At 40.6% G+C, this 16,347-nt stretch overlaps 1 protein-coding gene across 3 annotated transcripts in view; it reads left to right on the top strand.

The window, feature by feature from the left end:
- The window catches only part of ARHGAP6 (Rho GTPase activating protein 6), a 343,171-nt gene that overhangs the window by 304,961 nt on the left and 21,863 nt on the right, over positions 1-16,347 (top strand). For all 3 annotated transcript variants that reach the window (XM_075776398.1, XM_075776405.1, XM_075776412.1), the window contains exons 4-6: positions 6,352-6,608; positions 10,523-10,718; positions 13,893-13,948. In XM_075776398.1, the coding sequence (XP_075632513.1) occupies positions 6,352-6,608; positions 10,523-10,718; positions 13,893-13,948 (509 nt within the window). The remainder of the gene's footprint in view (positions 1-6,351; positions 6,609-10,522; positions 10,719-13,892; positions 13,949-16,347) is intronic.

Genomic DNA, 16,347 nt, shown 5'->3' on the forward strand with positions numbered 1-16,347 from the left:
GAGCAACCATGATGGTGCTGGATTGTGCCCTGCAGGCTGTTGACCTGGCATAGTTGGTGAAAGGTGACTGTTTTCCTGTGGGAAGTGGCAACACCAGCATCTCCTGCCCTGCTGCGTCTGCTGGGACGTGCGTGTCTGTGCCAGCCTCAGGAGTTAGGAGTGACAGTGTCAGTGAACTTTCAGGTGACGAGCTAGCTCTGGAAAGAAAAACGTAATGCCTTGTGTCCTGGTGCTGCTGGTCTCTGCAAGGATGAGCCCACCATGCTTATACTGCAGCCATCACATTTATAAGCACAATTGCAGTTTGAAGAGTATATAATTTTGAGTTTCCTATATCCCAGCCTGGGAGACCCCACACACCAGGAAAAGTAACAGCTGAGGGTGCCATGTTGTTAGGTCTCACCTGGAATACATGCCACCTGAAACGTATCTTTTCTTGCATGCATAGCCTCCCAAAGGTTAATCCTGATAATCGCACAGCACTCTGTGATCCTGTGTGTGGGTTGCAGCCAAAGATCACTGAGATGTGCCTGGTGCGGGAAGCCACAGAGCTGGAAAAAAGGCCGCTGTGCTCATCTCCATGGACACAGGATGGAGACCCTGCTGCAGGGCACACGAGGCATGAGCCTTGTGCACTTTGTAGTGCCTGCAGTCAGCGTTTTGTCTTGGGGTGTGCCCAGTTCCTGAGAAGGAGCAGGGAGGACTTGTGTCCTTGGTCTTGCCTGACAGTCCCTCTCCTTTAGGATTGATGTGCACTGAACCACCCTAGGCTGTAGACTTCCGGAGTTGCTGTCTCTGGGGGGGTACCACCTCTCTCTGATTTGTGCCCAAGACTGTTCTCCCCACCCCAGCAGGTGTCTGTGCTTAAAAAGCATAACAAAAAGGATATGGTACTTACTTATTTCTTCTAGGACTTTTTGGAGACTTAATCGCTCATAGTTTAGGACTCAGTCCAATCTGTGGAGTTTTACACTCCTAACATCATATTTTATTTAGATGGATCAGTTGATCAACCTGTCTTTCTGTTAAGTGAGAGTGTCAGCGAACTACTATACTTTTGAAGGCCAGCAAGGACTGAAGTAGAATTGAATGCACTTTCAATGAGATTCATATCTTAATTTTGTCCTTTTTGACAGGTACATCTGTCATCATCTCATTAAAGCGGCAAAAATTTTAAAACAAGTGTTTTCTCAGTTGTTTTTACATTTTTGAGTGACTCACCAGAGCAGGATATAGCAAAACTTGCCAGATGTAAACAGACAAAACAGGAGAGCACCACTCCACCCAGATATTTAAGCAAGATTTTCAGCTTCCATCATTCAGTGTCTTTGCTTTTCTCTACCCTGTCTCCTCGTTATTAATGGCCATCGTGACTCTCAATCGTGCAGTCTACATATGTCTCCAAACATTTGCTTTAGCTGCTGACAAACAGTACTCAGGCTGGAGGAGCAGTAAAATGTCAGTGCTGCTTGGAATAAGAAATTCTCAGGATGCTCTGCATGCTGGCGGCTGGGTACTGTTCCCTTACAAATTCACTGCTAATTTTGACGGCAGCAGGAGCGGAGCCTTTCGTCCTTCTCCTGCTAGTGATGGGGGGGTCAGCGTAAGCATGCCTACTTGGAAAGTACACACAAGCGTTCCTGAGAGAGATGCCTCCCAGAAAGGATTTCTCCTAGAAGATTTTATCGGTAAACCAGCTCCATTTTGTCTTGGTTCCAGTAAACCCTAGAAGTGAACTGAGAGACCTGCTCAGAAATAATAATCACTTGTTACATGATTTGTTGAGCAACTGAGGATCATCCCTTTTGCTGGTGTTTCTGTGTGGAATGTAAATACTTGACAGGTTCATCCACGGGGCCTTAGCAGACCTGGTCTGTATGCTGGAGTTTCTGAGAATAGACCTTCCTGGTAGCTCTGTGGCATATGCAGATCCAGCAGTAGATGTTTGATTTTTCTTTACTTCAGAATTCTCAAAAATGTTTTCCATGTTTACTTCCCAGCCATGCTCAGTAAATCTAGAGGTATTTCTTAACGTTTGTGTTTGTTCTTCAGTAATTCAACCTATCGTGATGTCAGTACGCCTTGGCACAGCCTAAGGAGAGAGCTGAATAGTTGAAGTTTCTTTTTTATTATAGTTTATCAGAAACGTGAAGTTAAAAAACTTCAGAAATGTTTCTGGTGCTCTCTATGCATAAAAAAGGGTTTTTTTTAAGTAATGTTGTGTCATCATTTGTACTAAAGTTAACTAAAGGACTGAAGAACCTCTTAATTTAAAAAAAAAACAAACCAAAACCAAAGACCTGCCCACAGAAAAAGCCCAAGTAGTTGGGAAGGCCTTATATCACTCCTGAAGGTCAGTGAGCTCCGACTAGCTGAAGAAGGCAGTTTCAGCCACAGAGCTGATACTGTGAGACCATTGTCTTACCATGAGTCTTCTGGAGTCAATGCAGGGTTTTAATGAACCTTCAGATGGGAGGAGTTTCGCCATTCCCATTAGGGATCAAGGTTTCCATTTTCCTTATTTTCTTGCCTCTGTCACTCTCTCTACAGATTCAAAGTAATTAATTTGTTGGCAAAACACAGTTACCAGTCTGACTAGCTGAGGAGGTTGACTTAAAGACTCCTCTCCATTTAAATATCCCTTTTAAAGTGTATTATTCTTGGAGCTGTCTCCAACTCTATTCCTGTCATTTAAATAGAGGTAGTACAAGCACCTCAGGAGATCTTGATCACAAGACTTTAGCAGCTCAAAACTAGCACTTAAGCTGTACTTCAGAAAAAACCCAAAGTGCTAAAGAGACTGTCCAAAATTGCTGTGTTGTATGCTGTTCACTTTATTAGCATTGAAGGCCTTATTAGGGTCTAGAATATAGACCTCACTGGTTCTTAATAGACTGCTATGGTTTGTGGGATGGAAACCGCAATTTTCACTAGCTCAAACTTCAGAGAAGTCTTCAAAACTATACTTGGATGGGGTGGCATGAGGCCAAGTAAGTTAACTGTATGGGTCAATGTCCTGGATATCATCAATTCATTAGCAAAGAAAAGGATTTATGGTCACTGAAACTCTTATTTGATCTGGCTGGGAGTTTTTCTGTGACATGGTGCTTTTTATTAGAAAATGTTAATTTTCCATCACTAAGATTTCTTAGGAACATACCAGTTTTGATCAAAATTTTCTTAAGAAACTTTCCTCAGCTGCAATATGGACTTTCTGATAAAAGACATTGTGCACTTCTCCAAAATAGCAAATTGTCCTCTGTGCCAGTAAACACGAAAAACCAGAATGGATCAAAAGTGAAGTCTTTATATGCTGCTGTTCGGGCTAAGGATATGAATCTGCGTTTCCACACTAGTTGCCGAGTCTGCCAGGTTGTTTCACATTTTTACATGGTGCCTTCTGCAAAATTTCTTTTTAAGCTGCCCACTCTGATGATTGAGTAAGTGATCAAAGATTTGTTGGTTTTACAGAGAGTAACTAACTTAATAGCTTTGGCACTCAGTTAGTGTATATACAACAGACCAAAGTTTGAGCCCCTGCTCTAAGGGACGTTTCCTCATACAAATGAGACATCTCTGACAGTAGGGATCCCCAGCCTACAGCAGTAAATAGGCTGTCGGTACTTTTACCTGGATTGTGAGACCACAGCCTCAAACCTACACATCTGAGGCAGTGCCCTTTTTCCCCCATCAATGGATCATTAATACTTTGCATGGTAACAACTCTTCTTTAATGACTCTGAAATATCAAAAGGGCTGGCATTCACTCTAATGGACATGACATTACCTGTCCAACAAGGAGATTGTTGAGATTGAATAATTCTGAAGAGTGGTGGGCAAACTATGCTGACCACCCCCACACCCCCCCACTGCACACACAAAGACGCATTTTGGTGGGAACTTAAGGCTGTGGCCAATCTGCAGAGAGTGCAACCAATTCTCTTAATTTCAACAAACGAACGAAAACTTACTGGTTTTGCCAACTCTTTAACGTAATTACCACTGCCAGCCAGCATCACTTCCATCTGTATTTAGTCTGAAAGTCAGCCAGTTGGTTTTCGTCCAGTTCCCCATCTCTGCCAGACATTGAGAAATCAGGGAGGTGGTTCATGGCCTCTTGAAAAGGAGGCCTACAGCAAAGCAGCCTAGAGCTCAGTGTCCTTTTACTGCTCCACAGACACGTTGAGCAAGAGCCATTAAAAGCCTGGCATCCCACACCTGAGAGTTTTCAAGGAAGAGCAACACCTACCTCAAAATATCAGCCTGTACATAACAAAGTCAGGGAGAGGGTCATTTTAATGAAATTCCTTTAACGAAGCAGTGCTGAGGTCTCATCTCCTGCTGATCTTGTCCCAGTGGATCCTAGTGTTGTAGGTTCAATGGCATCAGCATGCTACTGGGCATCACTGGGTACATACTGCTGTTCCATCCCAATTTGAGGCACGAGTGACTATAAGCCAAAACCAGAGAAATATTTCATGTTCAGGATTTCATTTGGCTCAGTGGCTTTTCTAAGGACATGTTGTGGAAGGACGGATAAATAGCGATGCTGAAGGTATAGGAAAGTACATGCTTAGACAGGCAGAAGGGGAGGCTTGTTGCATATGTGTGTTTCATTTGTGGTCTCGAATGTTCATTGGACAGATAATGTAGAACAGCAAAAAAAAAAATATAATACTACTACTCTCATCATTTTATAGGCACACTCTGCTGGGTACAGGAGGGATGGGTCTAACTCTGGACTCCTGGAACTGGCAATCCCCGTGTTGCTTGATACGCATGTGGTGATGTTCGTTCTTGTCCTAAATTAAATGCAGATGTTTTTAGATGCCATTCTACTCACAGGTCACCTCCAGACTTGCTTGATATGTGAGGCTTTGCTTTCTGATTTGGTTTTGTCTGGCCACCAAAGTCAATTCATGTCTTAACATTTCATATTTCTAAAGAGCAGTAATGTTCTCACTAGATCAGAACAATGGGCCCTTGTCTCTTTAGTATGATAGCCTAGTAGTGTCCTCATTCAAGATTCATAAAATACACTCTTCAATGCTTTACTTTAATCTTAATGATAAGGCAAGCCTAGATAAAATTTGAAAGTGTCATCAAAGATACAAACAGACTTTAAGTCCCAGGAGGAACTTTGGCCTTTAATCATTTAGATGATTGTAGCCAAAGAAAGGATGAATATATAAGGAGGTTTTGTTTGCTTGTTGTTGTTCCTTTTTCATACTTTAAAAAAAATGTTGCTTTTAATCTCTGGTGCTTTATTTATTCCTGATACAGGCAGGTCTGAAGCTGTAACCTAGTAGAAGCTACACCTACTTTCACCAGTATGAATAGAGTCAGCTACTTTTTCTTTCCATTGGAGCACAAAACGGTTCTGATTGGCAGTTCGGCCTAGTGGTTTTGGTTCTCAAATAGGTCTAGATTTGAAACTTAATGACAAGAATTTCAATGTTAGTTGTTGTTGCCTGGTTTCACTGTAGAGCATTTTTCTGTTTTGTAAAACATTTGAGCATTTTACTTTGAGACCTGAAGTATATGCTGGTTTTGTACATTACAGGTATATTGATGTGGGATGGGATAATAGTCTTTTTGTTAATTGAGAGAAAACTGTATTCTCCTGCATTTCTTTATGTCCGTATATATTTTTGTACTGTTAAAAGGGACCTTTATACTGATATACCACTACTAAACTGATTTAATCTTACCGGTATGTTGAAGTGGTATGGTTCTTGTATATAATTAAAACCGTATCCTTGAAGGCTTAGTCTGAATAGCGGATGCACTTACAAGCTCCCTGTACGGGTAGGTTCATACCCTCCTGACCTGTAACGAGACCCATGCAGGTGCCTGTACCCCTTGACTCTGGTGCCATACAGCATCTGTGAGAAAGAAACCTAGCGAAGGGGTCTGAAATGTGAGGGAGCTGTGGCACCAGTCCAGCCAGGGTCCCCAGTCCCTGGATTAGGTTACCGGAGCCTGTGATGTCCCTCTGCACCATCTAGATGTAGCCAAAGGTGTTTGACTTCCAGTTGCTTTCAGTGGAAGTTAAGATCTTAATTAGATCTGTTCCCATTTGAGTTTCCCAGATTCTGTGTGGTATTTCTTGCACAATCCAACTGGAAAAAGATACCATGGACAACAGCTACCTGGCATATCTCCACTATTATTTTATTGTTTGAATGTTGTTGTTATTATTATTATGCAGTCCAGTACCTCATTGGTATTATTATATATTTAAAAGGACTTCAGATTGTTTTTCTTTTTAGCAGCTTAATACTTAATTCTTTTTGTACTAAATAAATATCAGATGTTCAGTAAATTCTAATTTTGTTGTTGTTGTTGCAGAATTTATTCCCCAGGCTTTTGGAATGCCCTTGTCCCAAGTGATTGCTAATGACCGGGCCTACAAGCTCAAGCAAGACTCTCAAAGAGAAGAGCAAAAAGATGTTTCAGATTTTGTGGCCTTTCTCTTGCCATTCGGAACTAAAAGGCAGAACAAGGAACTTTCAAGCAGTAACTCATCTCTTAGCTCAACATCAGAAACACCGAACGAATCCACTTCTCCTAACACACCCGAGCCCGCACCACGAGCAAGGAGGCGTGTAAGTAGACCCATCACAACGTGGAGCATGCCAGTAGGTCTGGAGGGTCTAGCCAGAGCAGGAAAAAGCCCTGTTGTGTCTGTGGATTGTGGAATATTTTTTCTGTCATGTGTGAATGGTGATTTTTTTTTTTTTTTCAGGTCAATACCAGAAAATTCTAACTGTAGTAGAAATCACCTTTCTGTGTTGCTGGTGGTGAAAGATCGTAGGGACTGTTGGCCTGTCCAGACCATGTGAACAGGCAGTTGTGTTCACACAAAAGTGCAAAGTACATTTGAATATGTGTGAAGGGAAACCTGCCAACCCAACTTCTTTCAAAAAATAGCAGTTCGCCATATACGCCCATTGGCTTCAGAACCAGTTTTCATATGAGGGAAAGATACTTCATGTGGCCAGATATGGGTCATGTGCTGTTCTTTTCACCAAGTGTGATAAGATCTCTGACATGCATTTGACCACCCAGCACGCAGAAGGAACCTGGCTCCTTTGCTGCATCCAAGGGATAGAGTTCCATCAGGGCCAAGTTCCTAGAAGTGTGGGGGTGTTTTGCTTGTTTGGTTTGGGTTTTTTTGTTAATACCAGGATTACAGGTTTCAGGGTGTTGAGCCTCTAGTCCATAGTCATGAGAATGCAGTAGCACATGGTTCACCTACAGAGCAGCAAGAGTAGATGATGGTGGGCAGTGTGATGTGGAAGGAGCTGACATTTTCTCTCCGGACTGAACCTCAGTTATTCAGTAATGTACTTCATGAATTGTCAATTATTTCACATTAGTATAAACTCATGTCCCATATCTTGTCTGTCTTTGGCTTTTGTACTTCTGCTTATCACTGTACTTACTCTACTGCCCTGAGACTTTTTTAGGGGATGGTAAGGAAGCCTGCACTTATGTTTTATCTCTTGAGCAGTGTTGCACTGTTTATTTTCAACTGTATCAAGGCAAATGCTTAAAAATAAAATAAAAATTGATTCATTAGTACATGCAGTTGATACAACCAGTTTCTCACACAAATGCTGCACAGACATCTGGAGTGCAGCCCTCTTAAAACTTAAATCGAAGGGATTGTTTATCACTGTACCATTTCACTTCTTTGTAACTGTGTCATTCACTTTTGTGTATTCCGGTGAGTCTTTAACACTCAGCTGAGGCTTTCGGTAAGGGATATAAGATAATGCTGGCTGCAGAGCTCATGGTATGAGTGCTATGGTTCTCTCTCCTCCAAGAGCTAGGCAGAAATCACTGTTGCTGCATTTCCTGTGTAGGATTTTGCCCAGCAGTTGGAAGTTGAGACCCTGGTCATCCATCAAGGCACTTTCTATGTGCTTATTATAGAGAATATTCTGACTCTCTGTTAATATATTATTTATACATGTTAAGCAGCCAAAACTAATTCATGTATCAGTAGCTCAGTCATGCTGCTTTACTACTCCAACAGCATAATACAGTGAACATGGTTCTGCCAATGGATAGTACTTGATCCCATGCATACTTTGTAATATTGCTCACCTTTCCAAAAGAGAGAAGCCTTCCATAGCCCTTAAAAAACAAAGAAAAGCTGCTTCTTACCTTCATTCCACACCTGTCCCTCTGGCCTTCATTTTCTTTTTGCCATTTCCATCTCCTCTTTACTCTCTACTTTCCTTCATGTTTCTGTGTGCTTAGCTTAAGACTTGGCCATTTTATTTACATTTGGAGCAGGGTCTGCTATCCATTATGTGCAAATATAATGCTTAGTAGGTGGAACTTGATTTTTGTTTGATTGCTGGGCATTGCAGCATAGCTTTGTGTCTGTGTTAATAGTCCTGGAGTACCAGGCAGCAATGTGCATGACCTCCTGCATCGTTCCTCAGCAATCATATAGATCTGTCTGAGCCAGAAATACTAGGTCTGGCTGAGTTTGAGCTGGAGCCATGGAATATGTTGCTAGAAGTTCCTGTGCACTTCGAAATTTAAAATCAAAGCTGACCTCGGCGTGGTATTGCCCAGCAGTGCTGTGCTTCAGACACTGAACTCAAGGTCACTCTTCCTAAAGCCAGCTCAGTGTACCGGTTAATCCACAACTTTGATAAAATGCCCAAGGATAATAGTGAACTGACTGTATTTACATCTATTTTAGGGATCTGAATCCGACTTATGTGACTCTGTGATAATAATGATTCATGAGGTGAGGATGCTTTGCAGACAGGGAAGGACCAGTAAAGGCAGGGTATAAAGGAGGGCACCTGTGGTACAGGAGCTGCCGGAGAGCTGCAGCGGTGAGGAAGGTGTTAGGATTTTCAGTGTCAGGAGATTAATTTTGATGTCTGAAACACCGAACTCTTAAAATAGAAAAAGTGTTCCGTTTGGAAATTTACACGCATGGATCATAGCCAGGGAATCTTGAGGGAATCTTGTTTGGTTTTTTTGTTTCCTTTTGACAGGAAATGGTGAGGAGAATCAAGCAAATGTGCTTCTGAGAAGCATCAGAAATCAAGGTCAAAGTTGCATTTTAGAGGATCTAGTGATTATTTAGAGATGTGGGTCAAAGAAAAAAAATCTAAAAGCTTCACTGTGTTTTATTCTTAAGTCTTCCATGAGTTATAAGAAACGTAGCTATACCTTATAAGTTAGATGGTTTGGGGGTTTTTTCCCCCCAGATGTTATGAACTAAAATTCAGTTAAAATCTCAGTGGACTTTGTATGACTTTATTACAACCCATGAGCCAGAAATCTTGATAAAGTTCAGTTGTCTAGGCTGATGGAAGAAAATACTTCTAGAGCTTGAAATTCCCTAGCAGTTGTACACTTCTCATTTAATAGATGTGGAGGTCTCACCAGAAGTCTATGACATGCCTATCAGCTGAACAGCTTGCTTTTAAGAAATTAGAGATTGTCAGCAAAGTTTCGAATGGGAATTTACATTTTCTTCATTATTTCTTAGAATGACATGCTGGATCCCTGTACAGTTCATTTTAGTTTATGGTAAAATGTATCCTTTTTTTCAGAGGGAAAGAGAATAACTTACAATATATATTTGTAATGAGACTTAAAACCTAAGTTTGAAATTTTTTATTATTATTATTTATAAGCCTAGATGTCCCCTAAAATATTTTTGCCTGTTGTGTTTAATAACATTTGAGGGAAATTATCATTTTGAAGTGACAGTAATCTTGTGGCTTGAAAAAAATAATCTTAATTTTCAAGTGTGAACATTGAAACATGCAATAAACCTCCTGCTGCTTGTGCTGCTTTGTGCTTTACAGACGGCTTGAACTTCTGTGCCTTCCTATAATCCAAACATAGTTTTCAAAGCTTTCATGGGTATTTTAATGATTTTAAAAATCTTAAGATGCATGAAGTAGAATTATCTAAAAAACATTATCCCTCTACTGCTCTGGTGTGTCTTTGTTCTGTGATAAAACAGGATTATTTCAATCTCTACAGTTGTATGTATTTGTGGTGTTAGTTAACTGCATGTGGTGTATGGTTGTAAATCCATTTGAATAATTTTCACTGGTACAATGGCCCAAGCTGCAGAAGAAATAGTCAGGTTTAAAAATGTGTATATATCTCCATGCACTTAAATATTGTACTGCTGAGGTGCACACGCAGACCGTGATTCATCCTTGTCCTAAAGTATGTGCAGGCTTACAACAATAAAAAGGTGTGCCGAGTAAATGGAAAGCATTTAGTTTTTTCAATATCTAATTTATATTCCTTGTAATGTGTTAACAATAGCATTGGTACCATTGTGATTTTCCCATCCTTTACACTGGTTTTATAACTTCATTAATTTACAAAAACTGTGTGGCAAATTGTGTTTTTCTATTAGTTTGTTTAAAATGCAGGTAGGCAAAAGTCTTCATGAGGTAAGGTCCTGCGGTGTTCAGATTTCTCCAGCCATACTGATTGTTCTTGCGTGTGTGTTTTACAGGGCGCGATGTCTGTGGACTCTATTACAGACCTTGATGACAATCAGTCACGATTGTTAGAGGCTCTCCAGCTCTCTTTGCCAGCAGAAGCCCAGAGCAAAAAAGAAAAGGCAAGAGATAAGAAACTAAGCCTGAACCCGATTTACAGGCAGGTTCCCCGGCTTGTAGATAGCTGCTGCCAGCACTTGGAAAAGCATGGTAAGAATCTTTCGTTTTCCCAGGAGTGGCAGATATATTTTTACTATAATATAAATAAATGCTTATTTTGAGAAGCAAGCATATACTTGCAATTGGAAGGGCATCTTTGAATGTCAGACGCTTTCCCTTGTATTTTGCCTCTTGCTAAAGATACTGTCTCACAAGTAATTACTTAGATGACATCTTTCCAAACTGAGGATCTATGCTACACGCTTGCAAACTGGCCCATACAGCACAGGGAAGGAGACATTTTGTGGAGGTCGTTCATGTCATACTGGAGTGCTCAGCTCTGCAGGAACGGCTCTCCGCACCCCACGGGTTTGCCCGTATCGTGAGAATGAAAGTCTGAAATGTGCCAGTCAGCCTGGCGTTGTGCTTTGCAACCAGTGGATCTTAAGGTGTAAGAGCTAAATTAACTGTTTATACTACAGTGCAGGACTTAACTAGAAACAGCATTTGAAGATAGAGGCTCAGAGAAAGAAATAAAATCCCGTTCTAAATTATATTAAGCTCCAAGAAGCTTTTTCCTGTTCACTACAAGGCTTGTGGGCTGCCTACTCAGTTTGTCCCTGGCTTGAGTCCTGACCAGCCTCAGGCTCAGGCCTGCTCTCTCCGAAGGGAATTACAAACTCCTGCCAATATTCTTCTCATGTCTTCATGATCGTCCAGCTATAAACCTCCCACCAGCTTTACGTAATGCAGAAACAATAGTTAATCAAGGTATCTGTTCAGCATCTCTCCCAATGTATCTTTGTCTTGTAAAGATTTTTAATGAGAACTGAAATAATTTGACCACAGCAAGATAGAGTTAGCACATGGCCAGATAATAAACAAGCCATGAAGTAATGGTGACTGCAACACCAAATGATGCATTTGGTGCCTAATTTGACCAGAAAGAAATAATTTCCTGACTGAATGAAAGGCTTTTGCACATGAGGGACTGCAATTTAAACAACGCTAAGCTTTTACAATACATAGTTGAAAACCAAGTTGCTTACAAATATGTAAAGGAAAACTGAGAGAGAGAGTCATTGTTAGCCTTTTACAGAGATTAGATACCATGACTGACAAATAAGTGTGAGGATGATTAAGTTTGAGATGAATGACTTTTGTCCTTTTAAGCAAAGGTAGCTGGGTTTGGAGAACATAAAAGTGTCTGAGTCAGCCAAAAAAAGCCACCCAGCTGACTATCCTTTGGATGCTGTGATTTTATGTCACGTGAACATCTGCGATAAATTTTTTTAATCCACTTAACCCACTGTCTTAACAAAGATTCTTTTCTATACAACATTCTTTACTAAAATATTTGCTTTACTTTAAAGTTTCCTTTTAAAGAAAATTTATGATGGTTTTTGTACATTTTCTAAGAATGCACTGAGCTACCCCACAACACAGTAATCTGAGATAATTTGGGGTAAATATTGATGTTCTTCAATATTCAATTTAATCTGCCATCGACAAAACAGTCATTAGGATTGGTTGACTTTGAGAAATTTAAAGATTGCAGAAAACAGACACTATTGTTTGCTCGTTGGCTTTAAGGATAATAGAGGACTTTCTGTTCTAGCAATAATCCTGTAACAACATCATTCCAGGCTATATGATGGACCCAGTTTCTGATTCTGAAAATATTTGCCTGTATGCATAAGTCCTTTAGGCCAAATTTTCAGCAGCAAATCACCCAGGGATTTCCAACAAATGCTCTAAATGGTCATTTTGAGCATTATATAACAAAAAAAGGTTATGTTTTTGGCCATAAAAACCCCTGGCCTTGTTCACCTTCCCCATTTTCCCTGGGATCATGTCCCAGAGTTGTAAAGGCTTAACGTCCTGTAGGCCCATAGTGTAAAACAAATACTGTATGTTAGTGCAGAAACTGGTAACCAGCCTCCAGTTTTTGCCCAATATGAGTATCTTCATTTCAGATGATTCCCCACCAATGTTCCTGGGTTTACTAAATGTTACTCCATCAATTTGATTTTCTGTTAACCAAAGATAGAAGAATATTTGGAGAGGTGTCCTGTTGACACTAAAAACTGAAAGGCAAAATCGTATCTGAATTTCTCTGATGAAAATCTGCAACTTGAAACACCACAGCCAAGCTAGACATCTTTAGCAAGTGTAGCCCCATGGCTGTCCAAAGGTATCTGTTTTGCAACGTTATTTTACATCTACTGTATGTAAGTAGAGAAAAAGAATGTTGCAGATTAGCCTTTGTTAGACCATAAACTTTTCAAAGCTTATAGATAATTTCATCCTTTTTGCAAAAATGTCGATAAAATGATATTATGTACACAACTGCTTAAGTCTCTAAAATTTCCACTCCCATTCTCATTGCTATAAAGACCATGTCATCTCCAACGTGGCATTTACTCTCAAATTTTTCGGTTTTTGTTACTCAGCAAAGTATGTCCATTCAACAACCACATTGTTGTTTGATATTCTGGTAGTATCCACAAGGCTAGAAGAAGGTTTGAACTGATTTCATACCAAACAGCAGGCAACACCCATTCCCAAATCACTTTAAATGACAGAACTTTCTGCACTTTGCCTGAAGTACAACAGTACTTCTTTATAGCTCTCCCTCTGTATGATAGCTGTTCCCACCCGATAGGACACAACTTCCAGGCAGAGTTCTTCCCTCTTGTAATCTGCCCAAGTGCCGTATTTATGTCCCTTTGAAGGAAACTCTCAGCTTTGTCTTGACAGGCACTGTAGAGCCAGCGGGTAACCCCAAACACCAACTGCTTCTTGCATCCAGAGACACAGCTCAGAGCCCAAATATTTAGTTATTTTATTGCCTGTTTCCTTTTATGTGAGTCCTGGAAGTGCCACCTCTAAATGCTGAGCAGTGCCTCACTCTCTGCATACCTCTGTCCCTCACAAAGTAGTAGTGAGGGACAAAAATGGCATCACAAGAAATGTCACAAAGATGCCGTTTTGTGGGTTAGGTGACGTGAAGTCCTTAAGAACTACACTGGATGGCTTCTTAATCCAAGGCAGCTAGCTGAGGTTTGCCTCAGCATGGTAAGTACAAGTTTATAAAGAAGTACTTTGGGTTTTGGTTTTTTTTACTCATTTTAAGTACACACATAGCCCAGATTGCTTTGGTTCAATGCAATTTTCAGCAGAAATTAAACAATAAAACAGTTGTCTGATGTGCTACACTTGCAGGTCTCCAGACAGTAGGAATATTCAGAGTTGGAAGCTCAAAAAAGAGAGTAAGACAGGTGAGTGGATATGGATATGTTTTTCCTTCATGATATAAACAAACCTGATTCCTTTCTGTTAAGTGATTTCCTCCCCATCCATCACGTGGTGAAATTCAGGCTTTCTGGGTCAGTGACTTTATTGGTTTTTTGATGGCTCATACTAGGGCCATTTCCAGTCATCTTTTACATTTGGTGAAATCCTTGTTAGGTTCTCAGCAGGTTAACAGTTTCTGTATGTTTTGCTCTGCAGAAGTAGCACAGGGTTGGAGATCCAAATAGACTACAGTGATGAAATTTTCCAAAGGTTACACTGTAGGGAAAAAAAAATTCTGGCAGCTAGGTGCATCTCAGAAACAGCTGAAGCTTGCAAAGTAAACCCAAACTGTAAATCTTTTTTGGAAAACTTACAGCAAGAGAAAATATGAAAGTACAGAGCAATCTCTTTGACCCTCAAACAGCTGCTCCCAAACATCACTTTTACCCCTGTTAAACTTGAAGGTCAGGGTAGACCCATCCAAGTCCTAATCTCAGCCAAATCTTGAAAAACCAAAGATAGTGTACAGTTAGGTTCCAGAAACAATCTCAGAAGTGGGTGTTTCCTCAGCCCTAGATATTGCATTGTTATTCCCAGAAGTTGGGAATACATGTTGAATTAGAGCAGTAGAGAATAGTGCTTTAATGGTTGCTTGATGCTTAGTGAGGGGATAAAAAGTTACAGGAAAATAGCCCTGCCAGGAAGTATAAGACTAAAAAGATCAAATAGAAAAAAGCAATAGAAAGCGTGACTGCATCTGATCCCACAAATAATAGTTCTTCGTTGCAAAAACTACACAGTATAATGTTTGGTGCTCTGGAAAGTTACCTGGAATAGCTAGACTTGATCCTGGCTGGTAGGACAGTATAGCCTACTGATTTATAGCTTATTCTCCAGCAGTTTCTATTGCTGAGTGGCTGGTGTAACACAAAGCTAAAAACATTCTTGGTCTGCCGAGGCAGTTGTTAGATCAACACTGAAGTAGAGAAAGTATTGAAAAGTAAGTTGCCTGTCCTTTGCATTACAAGCTTCAATGTCAAAACATATATTATCATTCAGGGGTGAGTACAATTGCATCATACCTCTGGGGAAAAAGCAGAGGGCTTGTATCATTTACTTGTAAACTAAGCCTTACTTCGAACATAATGACTTTCACCAGTTTTTCTTTTACTGTGTTTTCAAAAGCTGAGGAAATCAAGAGATTCGGGTATTTATGTATTCTATTACATGGACTAATTTATTGAATTAGGTGAACTAATATATTTCATTAAACAACATGGAAGCATCAGCTTGGCCCTTGCAGTTACAATAATAAATGCTGTCAACATGAACACACGGGAAAGTCTGGATTCAATTAAAATTCCACTCATTTTCTGAACCATGGAAAGCCAAACCCAGTACTCGGATTTTGGTGTGCTTTTGCAGCTGTTCATTAGTTTTTCTTGTGTAGAAAGTAGACATAGTTTTGTTTTCCTTCCTCCCCCCAGTTAGAAAATGTCCTGTTTCAACGGTAGTTTGTTGCAGTATGCACATAAGTAAGTAAATGCATGTGCCAGCAGGATTTTTGGGTGGTGAGCAGGAAGAGAAAATATAGAACAATTGTGTCTATTACAAAGCCCCTCCTTCTCATTCAGTGGGGTGTAGGACAAAGATTGCCGAGCTAGCGTTGACTCAAGGTGGTAGGTCTGGTACCTTGGGATGCCAGGTACCAGCTTGTGCCCAGAAACTATACAGATGCTTGAGGAAGAGCATCGTTGCCAAACTTAGAGTGGGCAGCCCTCTGTGCTGGGTGGTAGCAACTGCCAGACCCTGAGGTTGAAGAGCGACATGGCTGGTGCTTTGCTCTCCCATCCCCTCTCCCAGCAGGGATGTCCTCAGCTCTCATGGTGGATGCTGTAGTTCACCAGGTGTATTTTTCCAAAAGTCTGAAAGTATTCCCTGTGAATGAAGTCTGAATGAGAGACTGAAAGTTTAAACTTAGAAATATACAATTTTTAACAGTTGCGATACCTGGGCCTGAAATATGGCCATGTTTTAGCAATGATTATATAGTGCTAATTAGGACATCTCTGTAGGCGTCACAGGGTATCAGATCAGAAGTGCCATATTCAAGACTATAACAGCAATTTATGATTTAGACAGCTGTTTGGGAAGTCCGAATTCCTGATGCAGTGCTAATCTGTTTCCTTAGTTGATTTTGGGCAGTAAGTGCAGAAGCAGTCTTCTGGATAGAGGTAATTTGTGGTGCTCCACAGGGATGTTCCCCATTTGCCACCAGTCTGAGAAATAGAATTGAGCTGGGACTGGAATCCTTCCCAAGCTGGCACTGGAAAATCTTTGACCACAAATCAGCAGAGGGAAGCATAATATTGGATAAAGAACA

The sequence above is a fragment of the Balearica regulorum genome, chromosome 1 (genome assembly GCF_011004875.1).
Source record: "Balearica regulorum gibbericeps isolate bBalReg1 chromosome 1, bBalReg1.pri, whole genome shotgun sequence".
Classification (NCBI taxonomy): Eukaryota; Metazoa; Chordata; class Aves; order Gruiformes; family Gruidae; genus Balearica; species Balearica regulorum.